We start from the raw sequence: 24,317 nt of genomic DNA on the forward strand, positions 1-24,317 counted from the left end.
TAAATTTATAGCCTTATTTTTTTGTGACCAATGTCGTCAGATTGCTAAAATAATAATATATTCACAGTTCTTTATAGAGTCCATTGCTTCACTTATTACTCCTCCACCTTAGTGACTGGAGCAGAGTTTACACCACCCACAATGCAGCAAGGGAGATTCTAACAAGCATAATCACCAACCCTACCCATCAAGCAGGCAGTCACAAATAACTACAAAACTCCCACACAGCGTATATTTATGACTGCTTTAAGAAAAAAAAAAAAACCCCACAATGAAACAGAAATGTGATGTATACCAAAACAGTTTAATAAAATCGAAAAAAACAATACAGAAGAATGCAGTCTAATATTAGAAAATGAGAACCCTGTAGCCACATGCTTTTTACACAGTAATGGAACGCCTCAGTAACTACCAATATCTTTGTATATTATAGTAAGGGTGATAAATTTGGTTAGTTCTGATGTTCAAATGACAATGTTTTTATTTTACTTGAATTGCATTGGGAAAAGTAGACAGTAGTTATAAATGTACAGTTGTACATGATTAAACTCCCTTATCTTCATGCAATTAGGGGTAGATTTATCAATTCTGCTAATATATATATATATAAAATACACACACATAAGCAATGGTTAGGAAGTGGTCTCGTGTGCTCAACCCACCCCAATAAGTACCTGGAAATAGATTGCAATGTGCAGTCTAATTTTTGCAGAATATGCTGTAGATCAAAGTGTACTAAAATTCATCCAGCCCTCTTTAATACACCTTTATTAAGGAAGACTGCAGCAGTCTGTGACCTGCAGTGAGAAATGACTCCTGACTTAGGATAAAAATGTTCCTGTTGCAGCGATCCACTAATTCAAGGAGCTTGGGGGGACCTTTGAATTTATTTGCTATACAGGAGATGATTATATACAGTATGTTTTTCAAAAGTGGAGAACCCTTTTATGGTATTAGAAGTATATACAATATACCAGTTCCTATGTGATATAACAAGATTTTTTTTTTTTTAACAAATGAGTGCTAAAATTGGACTTAGCACAACATATTGCTCCCATCCCATAGAGCGCTTTAGTTCAGTGCAAAACATGATTGGGTGACCAAGAACGAGAAATGGTATCCAATGCCCTGGACCGTTATTCATTCAAAGCATGAGCACCAACCCCCGTAGTGAGCTGTGTTAATACAGAATTAAATTCTTAATGTTCCAAAAGCCTGCAACATCTACGGAAGACGTTATTTAATGGTATCAGCTATATAAAACATCATGCATTCCAAGCAGGGCTGATCCTACATCATGACCTCAAAGGAGACAAGATCACTGGTCCTTAACCTTGTCCTCACTTAACACCAGCAGTTTGTTTTACTGATCTCAGTAATGCAGTTTGGAGATACTCAAATCAGTGATGCCTAGGTGTACACATTATTTTTATATGAAATAAATAACAATTAAACATAAGTTCATCTCCATGCACTCCCATAAATTGTCAGAATTTGCCTATATGGCACATACATCATCCATGGATAAATCCATCACTGTATTCTTCAGGCATGAAGAGTCTGGGTACCTTTGAATCCAAGTGGAGGCAAGCTGCAGGAAAAAAAGCAGACTATTGCCCATTTGCAGTTGGGGCGAGTATTCTGCCATTTGGCAATGATCCAACAAATCGGCCCTTTGTGTGTCTTTCATCTGGGACTTAATCACAGATGAAAGAACAGGTAGTACATAATTCTCATTTAGAATGAATATGTACTCTGAGAAGCATGTAGATGGTAGAAAGCCGGAGACATGTAATAAGAAATCCTGCTCAACAATGCAACACAGCGGACCTTGGCTCTCATCACCAGCGTGCTACATTTCTTCATACTCCGTTCAGAAGTAAATACAAACCTACATGTCCATGGAAATATCCGAGACAGGTGGGGAAAAGAAAAATGAAAAAGACAGCTTTGGTCTCACGTCTTGAGAAATTTTAATTGCAAAACAATTGACTAACCTCTCCCATGTATTATGTATGTCTTAAACGGTACACACACATCAATCAATGTATTAAACCTGCAATAATGTAAAACTATATACAAAGGCATACTGCTATATACAATGTAATTTCTCACACCTCACACAGAGGCATGCCACCCTACGTTCGCCACCTGGTCTATGCAAGATACTGGACGCGATAATGAGGGACCAGACTGGCATGACCTGACCCACAAAAGCAATTTTGGGAGATATTTATTGACCTTACAAATGTGTCAGAAGAAAGTTAACCTGAACCACTAATAAATACCTCATGTTACCCTTAAAGTGCACCTGTCCCCTGCACACAGTGGAGGCAGCCATTTTGAGGGCTAAACGAATATATTCATGAGATTGCAACCTTCACTAGAGACCACTGATCACACTGGAGGTACTTCATAAGCAAACTGTGGAGGAAGTCATATTGTAGGGCTCATTTAATATGCAAATAAAGCCCATCAATTCACTAGGAACTAGCAATGTTACTGTTCCAATTCTTAGTGCAAAATACTCATGATTATTGGTTCATCCCACAAAAAGCCAATGTGTGAAGATAATGGGTGCACTTTATGAAGTTACATAACTTTGATCACAGATCAATAAAAAAAACAAAAAAAAAAAACAAACAGCACTCTTTACTAAATTGAACATGTGATAAGAGGAGACAGACGAGTAAAACTGAGAAGATTTGCCACATTATTAAAAACTATACTGAATAGCTGCCTAATATTAATATATATTCTATTGTTTGCATTAATCACTATACCGTGAATGTCAATGTTCACCTAAGAGATTTACAGGTGCAAGCACTGGAGGGCCACAGTTCTTTATGAAGGATTAGATACAAAGAAAATGGCCGATGTCTTCGCCACTGAAGACATTAAAAACTAAGAACATACTACACACACCCCCCAACAACATAATAAACATAAAAATGACAAAACCACATAAATCATTTCCACTAATTAGACCAGTGTGGTCTAGAGCTGGCAGAAACACAAATTCACATGCCAACTTTGCATTTATCACAATTATTTCTGCCACTAGAAACACACTTTGGCTAAAACAATTTCTATGCTGAGAACCTGTTACTTTCCCATTGCAAACACACCTGCATCCAGCACAATAGACATCACTTCCTAGGGTGTGCCCTCTTTGTAGGCCATACCTGATGCAATACTTAACACGTCAGTGCTGAACTGCCAGTCCATGACAAACAGTGTATTTCTTATTTTAAGATGGACTTTGCTTAATTTCTAAATTTAAGACGGGCTTCAATTACAAATATCGCTGTTATTTTAGCCTTAGTTATTGTACTGTCAGTGCAGCAGGTTTTGTGTGTTGCATGATGCAGAGATGTCTGCTAAACAAGTTCAGTAACTGTTTCATGGCACTGCTGCATATTACAGCAGGTTTGTAGAGTATCTATCTATGGAACAGAATTTTTTTTTTATATAATTTGCAGATCTCCTCTTTTAATGCTCATGTTATAAACAGACAGAAGAAAGCTACAAATGGCTAGTAAAATTGGAGCACATCTAGCCTGATGAGTTCTAATAAAGATGAATCAACAAAATTTTTTAAATAAAATGGATATCTAAATAACCATTACTATATGCTCTTAATCTATAGACTACTGCACTGACATTTTGTAGGATAAACAAATAGACAGCATTTTCATGAATTTCACTTGGAACTAGTGATAACACTAAAAGTTAAACCAATAACTGAATGTAGCCTATCAATTCAATGGCAACCAGTGACATCACTGAGACATGCAGAAGAAGCAGCCATTTTGTAAACTAAACTAACAGCCAACTGCAGACGTTCAAATGGACAAAAAAAAAAGCGACATCAGAGAGGCACATAATGGAAGCAACAATATTGTAAGCTGAACCAATATTCAAATAAAGTTCATCAACTCCCTTAACCAACAAAATGGCTGCTTCCCAACTGTAGGCAAAAATGTGCACATTTTAACCAAGTTGTCACTAGAATACAGAAGTGTTTATGTAGAAATATATTGTTAAATAAACATTAGATAGCTCAAATACAATCTTGGGACTACTTTAAAATAAATTATAGGCAATAATTGTGGAAGCCACACAAGATATTACCAATACATTATTCATTTTTGTATTACAACTTTTACTATTAATAATAAAGAGGCTCTGGCTTGCCAACAAAGCCTATATTGTAAATTATGCAACATCCTGTTCAAAGACACCTGTGGTAAAAACAGGGGTTAATAAATATATATCTAGCAGATTACTATAATATCTATTCTGAGGATTTAATATTCATTTTAGTGTAATCATATTTATGTCAAACTTTCCTACTTCTCTGGTATAATGCATAGACTACTTTCTCCCCTTTTTGTGATTGGTCGGACCTGCATTTAAAGCATCAACTGTAGTCCAGGTCAGCAAAGGGTCCATGAAGAGAACAGACCTAAAATACTTTAACCTTCCGGCTTTGCTTCTTTGTTGAGCTTTTGTTCCTGTAAATAGGATATGATGTCAGTGCCCTAAAGGGAAGGAAGTGTCCAAGATGCGTGCTGGTAGAAAATGCTGCAGTCACAGACTGATAATGGAGGAGGTTGCTGACATTCAGGGACCCCGGCTTCCGTTACTTGGGCTCCTCTACTGTCCCTTTGCTGAGGTCAGCCATCTTGGGGTATTTGACTTTCTTCTGGTCTAGCTCATTCTGAGCCCACAGGAGTAGCTTCAGGAGTTTGGCCAGTTTGGGCGTGGACTCGCGGTTTTCATAGTCTAAGACTGCCTGGTTGACTTCACTCCAAACCTGTAAATCACATAATTAGCTCAATGAAAGCATGTGTATACCAACTGTGGAGTCAACCATGGTTACACACAATCAGCAATCAAACAATATTGGCAGAATACGCAAATATTAACAGGAGCTGTGATTGTACATCAACAGTATGTGTTATCACATAATCTGCATGATTAAAAAGGTGAAGCCTGTGCTCATCTAAAAAGGATAGAAAGAACTCATAAGGAAAATACCCGAATACAATACTATTTTTAAAGACTGTGCTGCCCTCTGCTGGTTTTCAGTTTTTTCTTTTTAAAAGCAAAATTTCCACTGGATCTTTCCCCTCTCCTCAATCAAGTGTACTTAGAGGGATCACATGTCCAGGAATCGATAAGCTGCATTGTCATGAATAGTAATTCAACCCAAAAACTAGCTGCCTCCACTGTGTGTAAGTGAGATATCCACTTTAAATAGGTTTCTTATGTTCCATACAATTACTTATTGCCAGGGAACTACAGCTACCACAAGCCAGGCAGTTTGAAATAACACGTCACAGTTAAATCATCATGTAATGTCTATTCCAAAAATTCTGCCCAGCCAGACACGTTGTTGTGGAGAAACATACCTTCTGCCGTTGCATCATGTTAAGCAAGTCACCAAATGGAGATTCCTCAGGGTTGTCAAACGCCAGCAGCGCCAAAGTCCGCTCCATCTCTGTCAGACACTCCCTGCTCTCCTCCCCCTGCTCGGCCAGCTGGGTCTGAGCAAACTCCAGGGCAGCTTCTGTCTCCCGTTGTCTGATGAGTTCTATGAGATGTTGTTGCTGAACAGACAAGGATAACACATGAACACTACACACAATTTCCCAATACCTAGAATACTCTGTGAAAATTTCCTGAATTTTATTTGTACTGTTAGCTGCTTAAACGTCATTTTGCAACACCCCATTCCAAATCCATATCTACTGCTGCATTTACAAACTTGCTACTGCTCTGTGACTGCATTTCCGAGGTAGAGTGGAAGATGCTTAGTGAGACACAAAATATCTTAACAAAGATACAGTTACAAAGACAAGCAGCAGTGTAATGTGTATAATGCATATAAAGGCGAGTTGCCAGTCTGTAAAATGGCTTCACTTTCTATTTATTGAGACACGGGGAGGAATTCAATTGACCGCGTTACTCATGAGTAACACGGCCCGCGCACTATTAGCATTACTACGATAATTTAAACGCCAAATTTTGCTTGCAGCTCTGAGCGCCTTAAGCAGAAATCCGCTGTAAAATTACCGTACTAAAGGTAATAATGCGCAGGATCCATTACTCTCAATTCCCCCCCACAAAGTGTTAGAAATTTAAACAATATCACTTCCAGATGTAATCTGCAAATCTCAAATACTACTTTATCAACAACCACATGGTACCAGTTTGTGAACTTATAAAGAGGCCAACAGAAAAGACATGCATTCTTATAAAATCAAGAGCTATTTTCCCCATATAGAATGTCTAGGATTAGAAGAAAGATTAAGTGCCACATAAAAAAAATTAATCTGAAAGCCCAGCTGCAGGGCTGACCTGTAGGTGGAAATACAGGTAACGATGAGTGTCCAGCAACTCTGGATGGAGGGAATTTATCAAGGCAATGGCTTCCTGGATCTGCCCTTTAAGGATCATCTCCCGAATCTTTATCCGCTCATCTAGGCTCTCCAAGTCTACACTGGGCTCAATACCAGACTCCATCCGAAACTTCTCAGCAGCCTCCTTGAATCCCTCTGAGATGAAAAGGGAGAAATTTAAGCAAACCATATATTTAAAAGTCTAAAAAGATATATATCCACACAAACCACTCTGTGGCTTTCTTCAAACTTTTGAGATAAAAATAAGTTAGTTTCCCATTAACAAAGGAATGGCTACCTTCCCTGCCACCCATAAAAAAAAAACAAAAAAAAAAAACCTGAAGGATATCTCATCACAAAGTTTCTCCCACCTTGCACGGGGAAGCATGATGGCAATCAACATAGCATCATATCACAGGTGAACAAACTAGTTTACATTTCAAGAGTCAAGTCATCAAATCTACAAGCCAGCATTGTTTTTTATTTTATTTTTATTTTTTTTCTAAAAGGAGCCAGAGAATAAGGATATCCATTAACATCAAATTAAAGAACTCTCAAAATGTAGGTGCCAGGAGGCATTTTGTAGGCATACTGGTTACTTGACTCCTGGGATTTGTGCAGCCTTAAACAAACCTAAGAGCTACCAGCATATAGTTTTCTAAAGCATTATATTCCATCACGCCAGATATTATCAACTTGTGCTCTCCCACCACTCACTTATTTCCAGCCTGTGCCCTCCCATAACCCATTTAATGCAAGCCTGTGACTCCCCCATTAAGTTTTCCTGCTAGTGGGTCCTTCTCCCCTAAGAAAATGTTCCTTTGATTGAAAAACTCAGACACAATGTTATGGCATGCTGTCCTGATAATAGTGAAACATTGTGCTGCTTTCACTCCCTAACAGCACAGCTATAATCGTTGGGATGTAATGGTTCCCAGCAAATGCATTCCAGAGACAGCTGCCATTTACAGCCGATTCCAGTGTGAAGGAAGAGGAAAACAGATGGGGGTCGTAGTCTACCTGCCAGGATTTGTCTAGTCTTTCCAGAGTACAATTAGATCAAAGGTTGCCAAATGAACATTCAAAGAAGCACCTTGGTGAAGCTCAATAGGTTATGACAATATACAAAGTTATACATACTTGGGGCGTAGCATACCCATGATGGGAGATGGACCAGCACACTCATGTGTGCTATGGTGGCGGGCCTCTTTCAAATGCATAGTAACATTGACAATACCAAACCTCAAAGTGTTTAATGGACACAACAATAGTAGCAAATATGAGAGCAGCTCTAGCTCATGGGATACTTTGAACAGGATCAGATTCACAGGGATTATGCAACTCCCCAGGTAAGTAGTTTATCGTAACTTTGTGAGCTCCACCAAAAAACACATTTGAGAGTGAGCTGCAGCTGCATTTTCAGGGGATATCAAGTTGTGATAGCAAGAAAACAATTATGACACCAACTTTAAAAAACAAACAAAAAACACACACACTTTCGGACTGGCTGATAGGGAATGTAGTGTGGGAAGGCAAATGTGCTGGAACGCCAAATTCTGCCATACCATACCTCTCACTTCAGTTCAGTACATAGTGGGAGTGAAATATGCTATGTAGGAAATTAGTTTTTGAATGTTGCTAAATATTTATAGAAACCAGACACTATGACCTTTACTTTTTAAATGGGCAACAGTGTATAACTGAACCAGCCTTTTAACTATATGTTAACTTAAAACTGTTTTAAGCCACACCTTTTAAACATAATTAAAAGACAAGCACAACTTAAAGAGGATAATGTACATTTAGTAGAAAACAGAAGAAAAAAAACAACAAAACAAAAACAGTACAGGCACAACTTTAGCAATAAGTTAATTGCAGAATCATAATGTAAGCTAAAAGAAAATAAATAAAACAGAGCAAAAAAGAAAAAAAAACCATACCAAAAACGGAGAAGCAACAAAAAGACGACCATCAATATTTTGATGCATTACATTTGCCAAGTGATTTGATCGGTCTGGCTGTAACACCCATTCAGTGCGATCACTGGCTAACCAAACTGCACATGGATTCTTATCATGCAGTTAGTTGGCTTTATAGTCAAATGAGATATGAGTAATTGGCTCACCATGTGTGAGATTTAACTGGCTACAGATCTAGCACGCAGGGTGAACGCCTAGATATACCCGCATATGGTTTAAGGGGACTTCCCTTTGTTTTTGTCCAATGTAAATATTAAGGGGTTGGGTGTATACAAATATTCTTGTTATAGGACTTTATCTAGTTTTTATGGTAGTTTTAGTAAGTCTGCTTGCAGAGCTCACCATTTAGTACAGTTCCATCATACACTGTCTGGAAAAAGGTATAACATAAGACAGTGTCTAACATATGTATAAATTCCTATAGTAGGCACAATTAAGCAAATTAAATGCGTGAGTTCTGTGTGCCTGTAACTCAATTTGTTGAGGGAGTGGGATAAATACTAGGAGAGGTGTGGCTAAAGCGAGTAACACCAGAATATGACTGAGCACACAGATAGGGAGGAGATTTTTTCACACACGTAGTACTGACCTGTTACCAAGTAATTCATGATGAGACGATTCATGTCCGCCCTCTGGATGTGCAAGTTGTTTAACTTTTCCATCCATTCATCCTTTGTAATTTCCTCAGGTTTCTCTGCATAACTCATGGTCACTGTGAAAATAAAAATACAATTTTATTGGTACTAATCGTGTGAAAAAACTGTATACTATAAGATATTATACCAACTCACAAAACCTAAAATCGCTCAATTTTTTTAAAAAAAATAAACAAAAACTAAAAAAGCATTAAAAATAAAAATGTTGATTTAAAAAACAGGATTTAAAAATACAATAAATGCACCTAATACACCTAAAAGGTAATTTTCATAAATTGGAGCCCTTGCTATCTTATACCGTTTGCTAGAGAGTGTATCTAACTTTACCTGCTATGTAGAAATGCTCTTACTCCAGAGGGCAAGCTTGTATGTGCTTTTCTGCTGTGGATTTCAAATAAGGTAGTGAAAGAGGGTACTGCATGCAAAGCACAAGCGAGCCACCCCCAAAGAAAAAAATGTTTACTTTGCAGGTAGTGTAGGTAGGGGTATAGTTTACATTTATATTAAGTAAAACAAACAAACAAAAAAAAAAACAACAGAAAATGGAAAAAAAAAAAAAGTTATAAACAAGCTTGACAAACTAAAAAAAACTGATAAGTGAAACGAATTACTCAGGCCTATGAAGCAGTACTAAAACATACAGACTTAGTCAATATAGTATGTAGAAACAGTTGTGCAGCGAACATTCACATTTGGTGAAGAAATTATTTATCTTAAACTGATCAATGAAAAGTTTCCAAAAACTCCATTAGCGCTCAGTGCAAACTACATTTTGTTTTTGCTTGTTTAATCTTTTTATATTGAAGACTATACAAGGATAATAATGATACAACAATAATTGGGTGTACAAAATGTTTCTCCCAACAGTAAATTTGACATAGTTAAGCCACCACAGTTGTTTTGATCTGGCTTCAGTTTGCCACCAATATAGCGTATGTATCATCTGAAAATGTGGGAATTCCCATTGTCATTTATCTTTACTTTTCATATAGTTGCCACAATCTACACCAAATAACACAATTCTTAGCCTCTCTGTTAAGTTTGTTTTTATTAGAGATGTTCATGAAATCGGTTATGATTAATTTGATCGCTCCACCCGTTCCTTTGATAACTGTGGTAATTCTACAGCTAATACATGGCGACGAGCGATGACAATTGTGTGTAACCTATATAACGCCGTACAATTTGACTGCAAATTCAGAAGACCAAGCCTGCCAGCCCTAGTATTTCTATTTCAGCAATGACAATTCGCAATGGAGATCTCCTGAATGTAACTGGAGACTTTGAAGAACACTGCTACCCCTCCTCTTTCTTTTCTACCTATGATGCTGCCCAACTGCTCTAGAGACTGCCAAGAACTGTGCTACCCCTTCTGTGTCCCTCTGAGAAATGGCGCTGGATCACCGTGGAGGGCGGCATTTATAGAATCAAAAACTCGTGAGATCCGACAACGTAACAATGACGTTTTGCCTTGTTTTCAATTTCGAGGGCGCGCAAAAGCTCGGCTCGGTACTCGGATCTGCTAAGTTCAGGTATGTTCGGTTCTCGGAAAACCAAGCCTAAGCATCTCTACTTTTTATACTTGGCCTGGTTGGTACTTCCACAGCAGTCCTTCTACCCAAATACATATCTCCCCCAGGTATTTCTAGAAGTTGCTCTCAAAGTTTACCATCACCATGTTTTCATATTACATTGCACCGTTTCTTATATTGTTGTATTTTTTTGTGTCTTCTTTCTCTTCACTAAGTAAAAATTAAAAGTTATACACAATAGTAATAAACAACATAAGCATAATCTTTACATATTCTTAGAACTTACACAATTGGGCAAGGGAGAAAAAGGGGTTGAAGGGTGGTGGGAGTGGTGTTCTCTAGGTTTTGCGCAAAGCAGACCTTTGCGTACGCAAAATATTCATTGTAATGAATAGTGAGACCCAAAGCCCATGAACCAATTCTAATTCTGCTGTGATCATAAAGTGTCCTCACCCCCTAACAGGGAGTGGTATCTTTATATTCTAACCACCTAAACCAAACTGCTGTTAAACTGTCTGAACTAGACGTAGAAAGATCATCCATGGCCATGGCCAATCTATTCTGGCCAGCCACTCCTGCAGAGTAGGGGGAGCAGGGAACCTTCAATGAACACCAATTACAGCTTTGGCAGCATTATTTAAATGTCTAATAGTCGATAGCTTATACCGAGAGATCGACATACAGAGGTGCAGTAGCTACATTTTTACACATAAAGGGTCAGCATTCTGCAGTTATGCAAATATGTATCACACTAACGCAAAAACTGTGTTTTCTAGTGACATGACTAGGGTTATTGTAACAACAAACTGAAAGCTTTGAAGGAACATAGAAGGTGCTGGAACCCAACAGCCCAGGACCTAGAGGCACAGAGCAATAGACACATCGCAGATATAAGTGAAATGACACAGAGGTAGAGGCACACGGCCACTGCACCAAACGCAACAACTATAAAGATCAGTCTGTAGTATATAACAATATATGCCACACCCTCACGGCGGATTGTACAACACACGACACCCGCAAGGTAGGCCACACAATACAGGAAAGACTATCGTGAGAAGGAGCACAACACCGAGACTGCCGCAAATTACCCCGAACTAGACACCCCACCACTACAAGAAGGATGGCGGTGTGCCTGGACCCCGCCCCCACTCAATAGCCAGTGGTGGGCACTAGGGAAAGGACAGTACACGGGAACCGGGCCAACAATAATACCGACAACAAACACTTACCGAACTTCCGGCGTTTGTTACGTCACCGTCGCACCGAAATCTCAGCGCAAGTCACGTGATGCAAACTCGCGAGAACCAACCACATGACCAGCGGGGTGGGGGGGGGATAGGATCATCCTCTCGCACATGCGCAGATATTATACAGTACGTGATCATTGTTCAGCACTGTAGATTAAAGTATATACTAAGCTAATGCAGTGACACTCTAGAAGGTGTGGAACTAAATGTCCCAGCAGTCACACTTGTAGTCTCGTCCAGCTGCATAGCCTCATGTTGATCCTCTGAATTTTAGCCTGTCAGCTGTCCCTCTCCTTCCACATTGTATTTCTTTGGTGTCTGATGTATCGATAAATATATAAACCCCTCGACGCTCATAATTGTTAATTCCCTACTTTTCTGACTACAATTTGTTTTGGGAAAGTCGTTAGCCAAAATGTACATGTACCTGTTTTATATTATTGACCAAACTCTTAGTACAATTGCTCTTAGGCTATATTATATTTAATTCAATTCTGATTATCACTATTCTGTTGACTATATATGTTTATTTAGATAAAGTATTAAAGTGCAAAAACATAACATTATAACCATGTTAACATAAACATGATGAGGACAGTGTTACACCAAGGTCTGCAGTACTGTAGTGTCTTGTGGTAAAATGTCACTGGCTGTTCTTTTAAAATGTTGGTAAATATGCACCTTCTCCCAACTGTACCTCTCTGACTCCTACATAAGCATAAAAGCAGTCATCTTGTGTGTTGTGTGTTTAGTACTGAGGTTTCTGCACTAGTTATGGTAATTTGCATGCACTAGTCTGGCGGGGTGTTCATTTTTATGAATGCATTGAAAAAATATATTTGAAATATTCTGAAATAGTTTGCCTCGTGCTGAGTTCATTCAGTGCTCATTTTATCAAGATGGTGTCTGGTATGCTACACCCTGAAGGTAATCTAATGGGTAAAGAGACGTCTGTTAAAAATAAAGCATTTTCATTATTTATGGTGACATTCAGGTACATAACATGCCCATTTTAAAATAACAGGGAGGATAATCTTCTGCATGGCCGAAAACCCGACCAGCAGGTTTTTTGTGTGTCATCTGCCAACTGTGATCATCTGCCAACCAAAGTAAAGGGTTCTTTTGTGATACAGCCATTAATTGGCCCAAACATATGCTTCCTGGATTTCAAAAAACAAAATTGTGACACAAATTTTCTACTCAGATGTACATAAACAACATCCACATTATCACAAGGCCACACCCCTTTCAGAGTCCATAAATTGGGACAGTCCAACAAAAATACTGGGAGGTATGCAAACAGACTGATCTGTCCAATTTAGCTATATTGGAAACTGATCCTAGTTGAGCTGCAGAATCATCTTGTGTGACCAGCATATGGCTTAGTTTATTGGAGTTCTGGCCAGTGGAGTGGTACTTACAGCAAGTGCTCTTTAAAACTGTCAAACTCCAACATACTCCATACATTTTTTCAACAGAGTGTATTAAGCTGTGTACAAACAATGCTGGTTGTCATTAGAATCAATGAGCACTCAGACAACTGCATTTTACAAGCAGCGAAAAATCAACGATTGCTGGTTGAGGGTAATTTGTGATTTAAAAATATATACAGTACTCTATTTGCATACAAGATTCAGAGGTAAGACATTACATTCTGAAACAGTACACAGTGAAATATTATTATTATTATTATTATTATTAATTTTTATTTATAGGGCGCCACAAAGTATCCGTAGCGCCGTACAAGGACAAACAATGGCACAGTACAAGGTGAAACAGCACAGTACAAGTAACAGTAAGCACTATAACTCTGGGGGCTCAGGCACAGCATGAAAGAGAGGGAGGGAGGGGAAAAGTGAGTACAGGCAGGTAACTATGGCCCAAGAGGGTGGGCACGGATGACAGGTTGAGAGTCACTGAGGGGAGCGGAGAGAAACGAGAGGAGACAGAGGGCAGAGGGACTGAGAGGAGGTGAGCTGAGCTGTAAATCAGTCATATTTTACAGGACAATACAAGACATATGGCATACAGAGGAGGGCTGACAAATTTTAGCTATTACCATTCTTATATTCATTCATTATATTTTCTAGATATCAAGTTTTATTACCTGGCTGCACATTGAACATATTGTGTATTGCGGTAATGTCAGTGATTATTTTTTTTTTGCCAAAATATTTCCCCACCAAATGCACACACTAGAGACCAATTTAGTCAGAAGCCAGTTAACGTACTTATGCATTTTGAACTGTGGAATGAAATCCACATAAACACGCGCAAAGTTGCCAAAACAACAATAAAATATTTTCCAGTGATACTTTGCCGCTGAGCTGGTGCCTCTACACAGGTTAAGCATGATATTCTTTTGAAGGAAGTTGGAGCACTACAATCCCCATCATGTCATATCTACTGTACATAAGTACTTTTTTAATCTTTAAAAATCTTTTTGACTAAATGGTAACTTCTAATGCTTATGGAATAAGAATCGATGGTAAGAATCATATCTCATAGTTGCCAGCCTTTAACGATTGGCCTCCAGGAGTCTCAGTGTAGAGGTGGGCGGGGTTCCGCGAATCGCGACATTTTGGCCCCTGTGTCGTAATGACGCAAACGCGTCATTTTAGCACGAACGGGCCAAAATGTCGCGATTCCCGGAGAATCGCATCATGGGGGCTTCAAATCTGCCCACTTCACCAGGAAGTGGGCAGATGTAGGAGCATTGTCAGCTCTCCTGGGAGTCCGGGAGACCTACCTGGAATTCGGGCGTTTCCTGGGCATTCCGGGAGAGTTGGCAAGTATGTCATATCTAACATGCAGAAAAATATGGATTTTAGTAGTGGTCAATACTGAAAAATAGGGACATTCTCATGGACAAATTCTTAGACCTGGAACTATCCCTGGAAATTATGGACAGTTTGCCACTATTTAAAGGGAGATCATTTAAATTCTTTGCCGATACTGCCCCGATCAGATTTGATTCCAAGGCAGAGCTGCCAGGCAGCCATTCTAATCGCTGTGCCACCTATGTGGTTGTTTTTTTTACACAAAATCGTGTTTACTGGTCTGTACTTATTGATATGCAGTGGCACATGCTGTGCTTTCGCCTATAGTCACCCTTCTTGACTTAAAGGATATAGCAGTGTATTGGTGCCTGTACAAACACCTAACGTTTATATACTACATACCATTTTGAAAATCCCTACACTGTCTCCCTGTGTTTTCCTCTGACCTGCACCTTGTCTTGTCTCTGGTAACCACCTCTCACTCCCGCCTACAAGACTTCTCCCGTCCGGCTACCCATTTGTTTAATTCCCTAACACGCCCAATCAGACTTTCCCACGGCGTTCATATCTTTAACAGCTCTCTGAAAACCCATGTCTTTTTTTAGAGCATACCTTATCCCTGATAATACTATTTACACTAATGCACCCTTACAGCGATCCCAATCTTCACTCTAAGCCACATTTGCTCCTCGTGTTTCATCTGTGTCCTCTTCCTCTTAGAATGTAAGCTCTCTAATGAGCAGGGTCCTCCATACCCTTTGTTTTCATGCCCGTATCTATATTGTCTACTTTGTATGTCCCTGTTTAATGTATGTCCTATTTTGCCTACTGCATGCCGTTGCAGAGCGCTGTGGTACCTTACAAATCTACAATAATAATAAGAATACATACAAGGATCCAAAGCCTCTTCCTTACAGTTCTCGTTACAATTCAGCAATACACTTATATTTTGAGGTAAGGGTAATGAACTCAACTTTAGTGTACATAATAAATATGTAAAATATCATTCTTTTTATGTTGTTTATGACGGGGCAAACATTTTATGCAATAGAGGATTGCAATGGTTATTAGCTATCTCAAATCCATCCCCCAGTAGTGAACCTCATTTTACTTATGAGTTATCACCATTAGCTGGAAGTGTTGGGTGTTTCCACTTTCAAATTCCAAATTTCCTGGCCTGTTCTCAAAATTTCTCTGTAAATTTACCCTGTCTAAATTTGTATGTAAAACGTACATAAATTTAACATAAAAGCTAACAAAACTAAGTTCCCTGTTATTCTCTTTGTTCTTTCCCCCTGCTTATAAGCTAGAGTGAGTGACACGTCGTGCATGCACTGTGCAACTCCATGTGAAACGTTAATATTTCCCAGTTTCAAGGGAGGTTTACCATCTGGAACTGGTGGCAAATTTACCTGTAAACGTGAAAAAAACTAAGTGTGGAATCACTGGTTTTGAATCTAATTTTACTGGTCCACGACAATGAGTGAGATTTTCAAAAAGCTCATTTAAGATGGTGTACATTTATTTACACATACTGTATCTTCATTGTTGGCTACATTAAAACTAGACATAATATTGATTGATTGGAGCTCTCAACCATCTTTACTATACAAGTATGCAAATTACATAAAACATATACATAGGAACTGGTGCAATTATGTCTTTATAGGTAATTTAGTGTGGGATCCATTGGGGCAGGTAGTATCTGAATAAAAATGATCTTGCACTATAACCTGGTTAATGCTGGACTGTATATGCTGCTTGGTGCATGTGTAATTTGAATTTGAATTAATATAAAAAGAGAAATGCATAATCCCCATGAAAACAACCTGCTAAATTACAGATTCGCCTGCACTGATTGGAATGAAACCAACGTGAGTTGGTCCAGTTGAATCCTAGACAGGTTTTAGGGGGGATAGGGCATACTTGCCAACTTGCTGAAGCTCCAAAATTTGCGTCATTTTGGCCACGCCCGTGTGGTGCAATGACACAAACGCGTCATTTGACAGTAGGGGGCAGGGCCACACGCCGCGATTCCCAGTGAATCACAGCGTTTTGGACCTAATTCAGTGGGCATAATTCTGCCAGATGCGGGAGATTGCCACACTCTCCCGGGAGTCCGGGAGACTCTCGCAAAATGGGGGAGTCTCTCGGACATTCCGGGAGAGTTGGCAAGTATTGGATAGGGTCACGGACCCGTCTGACCTTCTGTTGATGTACGCTGGGCAGAACTTTGACACAGGGAGCCTGTTCTGCCCCTTCCACTGGATGGATTTGGAAGATATTTAATATAAAAAAGATTTTGACGGATATGAAAGATTTATTTAAAAAAGATCTGGTAAGTAACTCAATAACTTGAAGATTTAAAACCGGGCAACATGGGTACCTCAGCTAGTACACTATACAGTGTTTATGTGATTCAATGACTTAATAGCTAAGTTACCAAGTCAGCCATTTTAAAATGTGCTGCAGACGCAAGCAAAGTATTTCAGATATATGCCTATTATTATTGGTTTGTTATCATGTGGCGTGTATATGAACTAGTTAACATGTATTATACGTGCTTTTTGTACATAATATACCACATATCGTAAACGAGCATTGAAGCCGCCATTAAGACTTTGCGGTTATTACTGTAAACGTCACTGTACAGGCGGGTTACCGTTTCTACGCATGCGCACTGTTAGTTTCCAGTAGGGGGAGCAGTGGGCGCTTCCTCGTGCAGCCCATGCTGTGTAGTAGTGGAGACCCCGTAGATGCGCACCTAATGGCGGCTGTTGTCGTTTGAGAGGCTCGGCTAGAGAGGTGAGAGGACGGGAGACGGACTCAGGGCGAGAAATTTGAGGGCATTTTGATATCTCAGTGAGCGGTATAATTGTTAATGGGACGATGCTTGTGTCTGGGGCTTATGGGTGACACCTTGTATTACTTACAAAATGGAAGGCCATTGTGTGTGTGGCTTATTCACCGCAGAGGGGAGAGGGGTGGTGTTTGTGGGGCCGACACTGGGCGTTTATTAGGGTTGTTATAGAAAACTGTTCATTTAGTAGTATTTTAGATCAAACGCTAAGGGTAAAATTATTCGGGTGTGTTGTAGGATACGGGAGGGGAAGATTATTCGGGTGTGTTGTAGTATACGGGAGGGGAAGATTATTCGGGTGTGTTGTAGGATACGGGAGGGGAAGATTATTCGGGTGTGTTGTAGGATACGGGAGGGGAAGATTATTCGGGTGTGTTGTAGGATACGGGAGGGGAAGATTATTCGGGTGTGTTGTAGGATACGGGAGGGGAAGATTATTCGGGTGTGTTGTAGGATACGGGAGGGGAAGATTATTCGGGTGTGTTGCAGGACACGGGAGGGTAAGGCTATTCGGGTGTGTTGAAGTAATGAAATGCGTAAGGGTATTAAGGTGTGTGTGGCAGGACACGGGGTGGTAAGGCTATTCGGGTGTGTTGAAGCAATGGGAGGAGGAGGCCATGGCATACATTGGGGGACATGGGATGGGAAGGTTACTTGGTGTGTGCTAGAGGACACAGCTGGACATTTTTATTCAGGGTACATTGGAGGATTTAAATGTTGGAATTAATTATTAGGGGTGTATTGGAGGCCATGGGGTGACGAGCTTACGCTGGTTGCATTGGAGGACACTTTGCTGGGGAGCTTATCAGGGGTCTGTTGGATGACACCACAGAGAAGTACGCTTATTGTGGATGCATTGCAGGACACCTCAGGGCAGGGAGCTTACTTGGGGTGTTTGGCGGACACCTCAGGGCAGGGAGCTTACTTGGGGTGTATTGGCGGACACCTCAGGACAAGGAGCTTACTTGGGGTGTATTGGTGGACACCTCAGGACAAGGAGCTTACTTGGGGTGTATTGGTGGACACCTCAGGACAGGGAGCTTACTTGGGGCCTTTTGGTGGACACTGCAAGTCAGGGACCTTACTTGGGGTGCATTGGAGGACATCGTGGTACAGAGGAACTTGTATAGGGAGCAATAGAGGATACATGGGGATGACTAAGTGTGGATCAGTTGACATGCTGGTGGAGGGGGGTATTTAGGGTGCATTTGATGGCACTGTTTAAGGTGTTTATATGGGATGGATTAGATAATGCAATAAAAAAGTACTTCTTTGGAACTATAGTACAGGGCACTTATAAATGGCATTTTTTGGGACATTTGAGCACAATTTACCAATCCTTCCCTCACATACTCTTGTTTGGTCATATTTTTATCACTATCCCATGTGCTCACACACAGGGAGATACTGAAACTTTAGAGGGCTTGTTGGCAAATATTTGGCATGCCAAGAACTTTTCTTTCTTTCTGTAAATTGCCACTTCTTTGCCAATTATCAAACAGTTTTGAACTCCTATTTGCCATATATTTTTATGAATCAGTGGAATGTGTTCTAAACAAGTGAGTCATTGGCGAATAAAATAAGTGTGGGGGTGGTGGTTTGTTAAAGTCATTATGTTCTCCCAGCTTGGTGGATCTGACTTATCCTCCATACAGATGGGGTAAAAAAAAAAAGAGAGTTTTTCACAACACTCGATTGGTTGGGATGGTGCCTCTCTCAAATATGCCAAGTCGTAAACAGAAACCTGCTTTAGTAAATCACGTGCTGTATGATTTCTCATAACAACCATGTGTATTCTTGGGTTACATAGTACCTTGAGCAGTACATGTCTTATGTATGTATAGGGTAACCTGAATGTTGGTGTTCCTAGTAAATCCTGTAACATTGGAGTTATTTGAGTGATATCAATTTGATTTTTACTTGTGGGCTTACACATGTTGAAGACAGACTTTGACCTTTGTTACTTTTGTAACAAACAAAATCCTTGTTCACACAGCTTCTTGGCTGTTGGGCCAGTTCAGTTTGCATTGTGTGTAATGGTTGTTAAGGTAGATCATGCAACATAATTAGATCACTCTGACTTTTGTTGTATATTTTCAAAATCTTGTTATGCACTGCATTTCGTGAGTGTATCAGAGTTAAAATTTGGGAATGGCCCTTTTCTTATATTGTAATTTGCCTTCAAAATAAATTATTTTTGAAGATTTACTTTAAATGTGTTTAAGGGGTAGATTCAGTTCAGCGTAAGCTGACGGAACATTTCAGAGACAAATTGCTTCAAAATTGTTACTATAAGCTCATTTTCCCTTGCGTCCCATAGAGATGTGAGAGAAAATGAGCGGCGATTTCTGTACCGTATTAGCCGGCAATGTGCGAAGCAGAAGATCAAGGTGATTTCTGTCGGCACCTCGGCTAGTTGTATCTGCCTCTAGGGGTGTTCGGCCACTTTAGTTTATGAATAACGCAAAGCTAATTGTATTACCGTTCATACAGTAATTTTAACTCAGATCTTTGCTCGTTGCCTTGAGGGCTGTGACCAGAAATCAGCGTTAAAATTACCGTAGTAATGGTAATAGTGTGCAGGCCGTGTTATTCCTAGAATAACGTGGCCAAATTGAATCGGGCCCTTTGAGTGATATTGATATAATGGAGAGCTTTATACAAAATACCCAACCAACATTTTAGTTTCAGGAATGTGCTAAGACCAACTCTAATGAAATGCAAGTGTTAAGGCTGCTAGTGTCTTCCACTTCAACTTTCTAGACTAGGCTCGTTAATATGCATATTTGGTTCTTGTCCTTGTTTAAATGTAATCACTATATGTAGTGCATTTGATATATATTACTGCAATTTGCATTATAAGATTATTACATTATAATATAAGGGGCATATTCAATTGTCTGCGTGTTCCGCCACGGAAAAACTAATACCGTTAATACGGTAATCTCTCGCTGGACTTCAGCTCGCAGCTCCCTCAGCTGCGAGCTGAAATCCAGCGAGTAAATTACCGTATTAACGGTTTTTCTGCGCACGATTACCGTTATAACGGTAATCGTGCGCGGACTACGGGATTTTCGGCAGTCCCGCCGACAATTGAATATGCCCTTAAGAATCTTGCATAGATTATAATAAGCCTTGACTACTGTTTTGTTTTGTTTTTTTATAAACTATTTAGGATTTCAAATGTATACTTTTAACTACCTTATTTTGATATCAATAATTTTACCAATGTTTAAACTCACACAAATCAGACTATATATACAGTATGTATATATTTCCCCTCCCTTTAGTATGCAAGCTCCTACGAGTGGGGCCCACTTACCTTCCCTTGTTAATCTGGTTCGAAATCTAAACCCCTTTAAATTTTCATACATGAACCTTGAAGGCATAAATAACATTTTAATTGTTATCCTGCTGTTCCATTGCATCTCTGTTAAATAGTAAAGTATGGACTTCCCACCCATTACAGACATCTGCAATTCCTACTGCTTCTTTAGAGCTAATGGGATCTGAAACAGGTCAAAAAGCTGAGATGTCCCTTTCCTTGACCCGGTGTTTCAACTAGCCAACACACATTGAATTTCTACAAAGCAAGTTTCCCTTGCTGTCTTATGTTGAGACGCACCTCCCTCCTATCAATGCAAACTGCTGTAGAGGAGTTAGAAAGCATGGTATACATATGTTTCCAGATTTCCTGATCTCATCCTTTTTTTTTTTTTCTCCTGTTTATGCCTGGTCAAAATGTAAAATTTCACAATGTCACAACTTGTACTTTAAACACAGCGGTGCATACATAAAATTATAAATGTAACATTAAAAGTAACAATGGGGAATTAAAACAAGGAAAGCTGGAAATAAAAACCTGTCAGTGGAATCATTGGAGGAAAACTGAGGAGGGGGGGCAACTAAGTGTTGTTACCTGTTTGAAGTCAAGCCACATGGAGTATCCTAATGTGCTTGACTTAGAAAAACTTACTATTCACAGCTAATTTCTGTTATTGTATATATGTTCTTATTTTTGGTGCTTGACTATTATATCGAAGAAGGTTTGTATTTACAGTAAGAATTTAATAACCTCGGTCAAAAAATATGGATACCACATCAGATTTGACATAAAGAACATATACAGTAAAGGGTATTTTTCTTCATGTTCCCTGAAGAAACAATGAAGAGATAATGATAAAGCATCCTTAAACTTCATTCAATTATTTATAATTGAAATTGATTTGTCTTGTTCTGCCTAATATAGGGGTATCCATGTATAATTAAAAAGAAAAAAATAAGTTAAACTAACTCATGCACTATGCAATATTAGATTGCACTTTACAAAATATAAATTATTACCCCTTTTCACGTGTATTTGACAAGGTAGATCTGTAACATAAGCAATGCTTTCATTTAAAGTTATTCCAGTGTGTAAGTATTCTTAGTGCTTGATGAGTTACAAATGCTGCTGCTTGCCAGTTTATATAATTTTTAACATTTTTACCAAAAGCTTTTACAACAGATGGGAGATCCAACAGTGGGAGCACCAGTGAGTTAGTCACCTGGATAAGCACTGTAATACCTGCTCCTTTGCCTTCTAGGTCCCTCTGAGAAAAAGCAACGAGCATGGATTATTGAAACCCCATGCTGATGTGCATGTGGTGCAGACAAAATGCAAGAATATATACTTTTTTGCATTGTTTTTAATGCCGTATTTGTAGCTGTTGCCCATGTGAATGGTGCATGTGTATCAGCATCTGGATCAATAGTCCCATTTGGAAGTGCTGTAAATATAACATTAAATGCTAATAAAGCATTTAATCTGAAAGTTCAAAGGTTTTTAAAGTCTCTGGTCCAAAGGAAAGCAAAACACCAGTGAGACAGCTGTATAACATTCAAGGGGGAAAAAGTTCTTCCTAATGCTGAGTAATGCAATGGACCAGTCAATCCTATGTTATTTACTATTTGTAACTGCTATTGCTAAAGCTGTCCAAATTCTGCGATTATGCCAACGTTGCAGCATGTGGCACCAAACAAACCTGATTATAAACGAATACCATAGTATTATTATCAAGCATATTAGTAAATGCAGTCGGACAATGACTGCTCTTTGCCTGTGTGCACAGTTATCTTCTAGTTTCATTCAGGCCTGACAGTGCAACATGAAGACAACTGAATGAATGGCCCATATGGGAAGATTGGACACCTGCCTTGTTGCTTGCCGTGTGTGGACAATACAGCTTATAAGAAAAGGAACCAATCTATTTGCGTGTGTGTGTTTAGGGTCTGAACACCTGTTGTCATTATTTTTCAAAGCCATGAGCACAGGAGCAGGAAATAAAATGTGTGGGGTTAAAACAACTTGTAACCCATCAGCGCATTCAATTTCTAACTGCAGCAAATCATCCAGATCAACTATCACATGTCAATGTGTATCCAAGTTTGAAATATCAGTGGTTAGGCTAAAATCTAGACAATCTGAATATCTAAATATTTACTTACAACACTACAAAGTAGTGATAAGAAGTTTTTGTTAAAGTGGTATGGAAAGATTGACAAATGCACTTCTGTAGGAAACATAGTTCATGTATACAGTGTGTTAAATCCTGACTGTAAGTATCACTGCATCCCTTTGTATGGAATTCCTTACCTATGTTTTGTTGATAGGACTGTTTTTCAACAAGTCTCAATTGATGCCCTTTTGTAACCAGCACAGTCATTGTTAAACAGCTCTTTATTGACCTGGAATCTATTTCTGCATATTACTTTTGTCCCCTCCTTCGCCCCCCAAAAGTAAACCAGTGCAATTTTTCTAAACCCCGTTTCATAACTTAACACCTCTATTATAAAAATTTCCAGCTACTGAGCTCTCCAAGTACTGTTACTGAATGTCTTTATTTTACTTGACGTCTTTCGTTTCTACTTGATGTTCATTAATCCCTTTGTTCATGTCATTAGTTTGTTCGCCCTTGTAGCTGCTGCTTGGCAGATAGCGGTTACTAAGCTTACCATGTAGTGTTCCTGACTTTTTTTTTTATTTTTTTTTTACATATGGTTTCTCAAATTATATCTAAGTTAATGAGTAACATGCTTATATATGTATTACCTCCCATTTATCCAAGTTGAAACACACCTGCCAGCTCTATTCACCTTGCAATTTTGTCCAAATTCTTCTGTATTTACTTTCACAACAATCTGTGTTAATAATCTTGCATAACTTAGATTGGTTAATATAAAGTTCAGTTTGAGAGAAGAGTGAACTTAAAAATAGATTTTAAGATGGGAAACAGCTTTAGTGTTATCTTGAAATATGCGCACCTTAGTTTCTTCACTACTTACAAAGTGATTAATGAAAAGGATATGGTCCATTTAAAGGAGATTTATCATGAACATTTTCAAAAACGAAAATCAGCAAACTGTTAAGGATAGTAAATATTGTAAATGTATAAATATTTAAACACTTTCAGTTCCTTCATTAGCTTACAGACTGAAAATGTCAGACATTTCTGAAACTTGGAGCCAATCAGATGCCTCCCTGTTGGTATTGCATGATGGATAAGTACCTGCCTGTATTTCTCAGCATTGGTGACACCATTGATCCTGACCAAATCCCCAACTCCCATTTGCTGAATGCAGCACCAAACTTTCAAGGAACCTCCACCATGCTTCACTGTTTCCTGCAGACACTCATTATTGAACCACTATCCAGCCCTTTGGCGAACAAACTGCCTTCTGTTACAGCCAAATATTCAAAAACACTTCTATTTTTGAAAGCATTCTTACTTTGCAGCATTTTTTCCACACCTGCCTAAAACTTTTGCACAGTATTGTGTGTGTGTGTATAATATATTTATGTACCTACTATCAC

The 24,317-nt window shown here is 39.0% G+C and overlaps 2 protein-coding genes across 8 annotated transcripts in view; one reads left to right on the forward strand and one right to left on the reverse strand.

Moving 5' to 3' along the window:
- Positions 1-290: 290 nt before the first annotated feature.
- Positions 291-11,904, reverse strand: GID8 (GID complex subunit 8 homolog). Of its 3 annotated transcripts, XM_075176724.1 has the most exons (6): positions 10,861-11,788; positions 9,370-9,423; positions 8,976-9,098; positions 6,367-6,563; positions 5,418-5,615; positions 291-4,819 (listed from the first exon to the last, which is right to left on the reverse strand). In XM_075176724.1, exons 3-6 carry the CDS (start codon positions 9,091-9,093, stop codon positions 4,646-4,648), a joined length of 687 nt encoding a protein of 228 aa, XP_075032825.1. In that variant the 5' UTR covers positions 9,094-9,098; positions 9,370-9,423; positions 10,861-11,788; the 3' UTR covers positions 291-4,645. The 3 variants fall into 3 exon arrangements, with proteins under 3 accessions (XP_075032825.1, XP_075032823.1, XP_075032824.1); XM_075176722.1 differs by lacking the exons at positions 9,370-9,423; positions 10,861-11,788 and adding an exon at positions 11,807-11,904; XM_075176723.1 differs by lacking the exon at positions 9,370-9,423.
- Positions 11,905-17,301: 5,397 nt separating this feature from the next.
- DIDO1 (death inducer-obliterator 1) overlaps positions 17,302-24,317 on the forward strand; it is a 45,136-nt gene continuing 38,120 nt past the window's right edge. For all 5 annotated transcript variants that reach the window (XM_075176728.1, XM_075176730.1, XM_075176729.1 and 2 more), the window contains exon 1: positions 17,302-17,409. The gene's annotated coding sequence lies outside the window, so the exon portion shown is untranslated. The remainder of the gene's footprint in view (positions 17,410-24,317) is intronic.

This window comes from Mixophyes fleayi, chromosome 6 (genome assembly GCF_038048845.1).
Source record: "Mixophyes fleayi isolate aMixFle1 chromosome 6, aMixFle1.hap1, whole genome shotgun sequence".
In the NCBI taxonomy this organism is placed as follows: domain Eukaryota; kingdom Metazoa; phylum Chordata; class Amphibia; order Anura; family Limnodynastidae; genus Mixophyes; species Mixophyes fleayi.

Excerpts from the sequence above, each read along its gene's own strand:
- GID8 (XM_075176722.1), bottom strand. The coding sequence starts at position 9,093 with ATGAGTTATGCAGAGAAACCTGAGGAAATTACAAAGGATGAATGGATG. Across the intron at positions 5,616-6,366 it reads ACCTGTATTTCCACCTACAG|CAACAACATCTCATAGAACT; the intron begins GTCAGCCCTGCA and ends TTGTCTGTTCAG. Across the intron at positions 4,820-5,417 it reads ACATGATGCAACGGCAGAAG|GTTTGGAGTGAAGTCAACCA; the intron begins GTATGTTTCTCC and ends TGTGATTTACAG.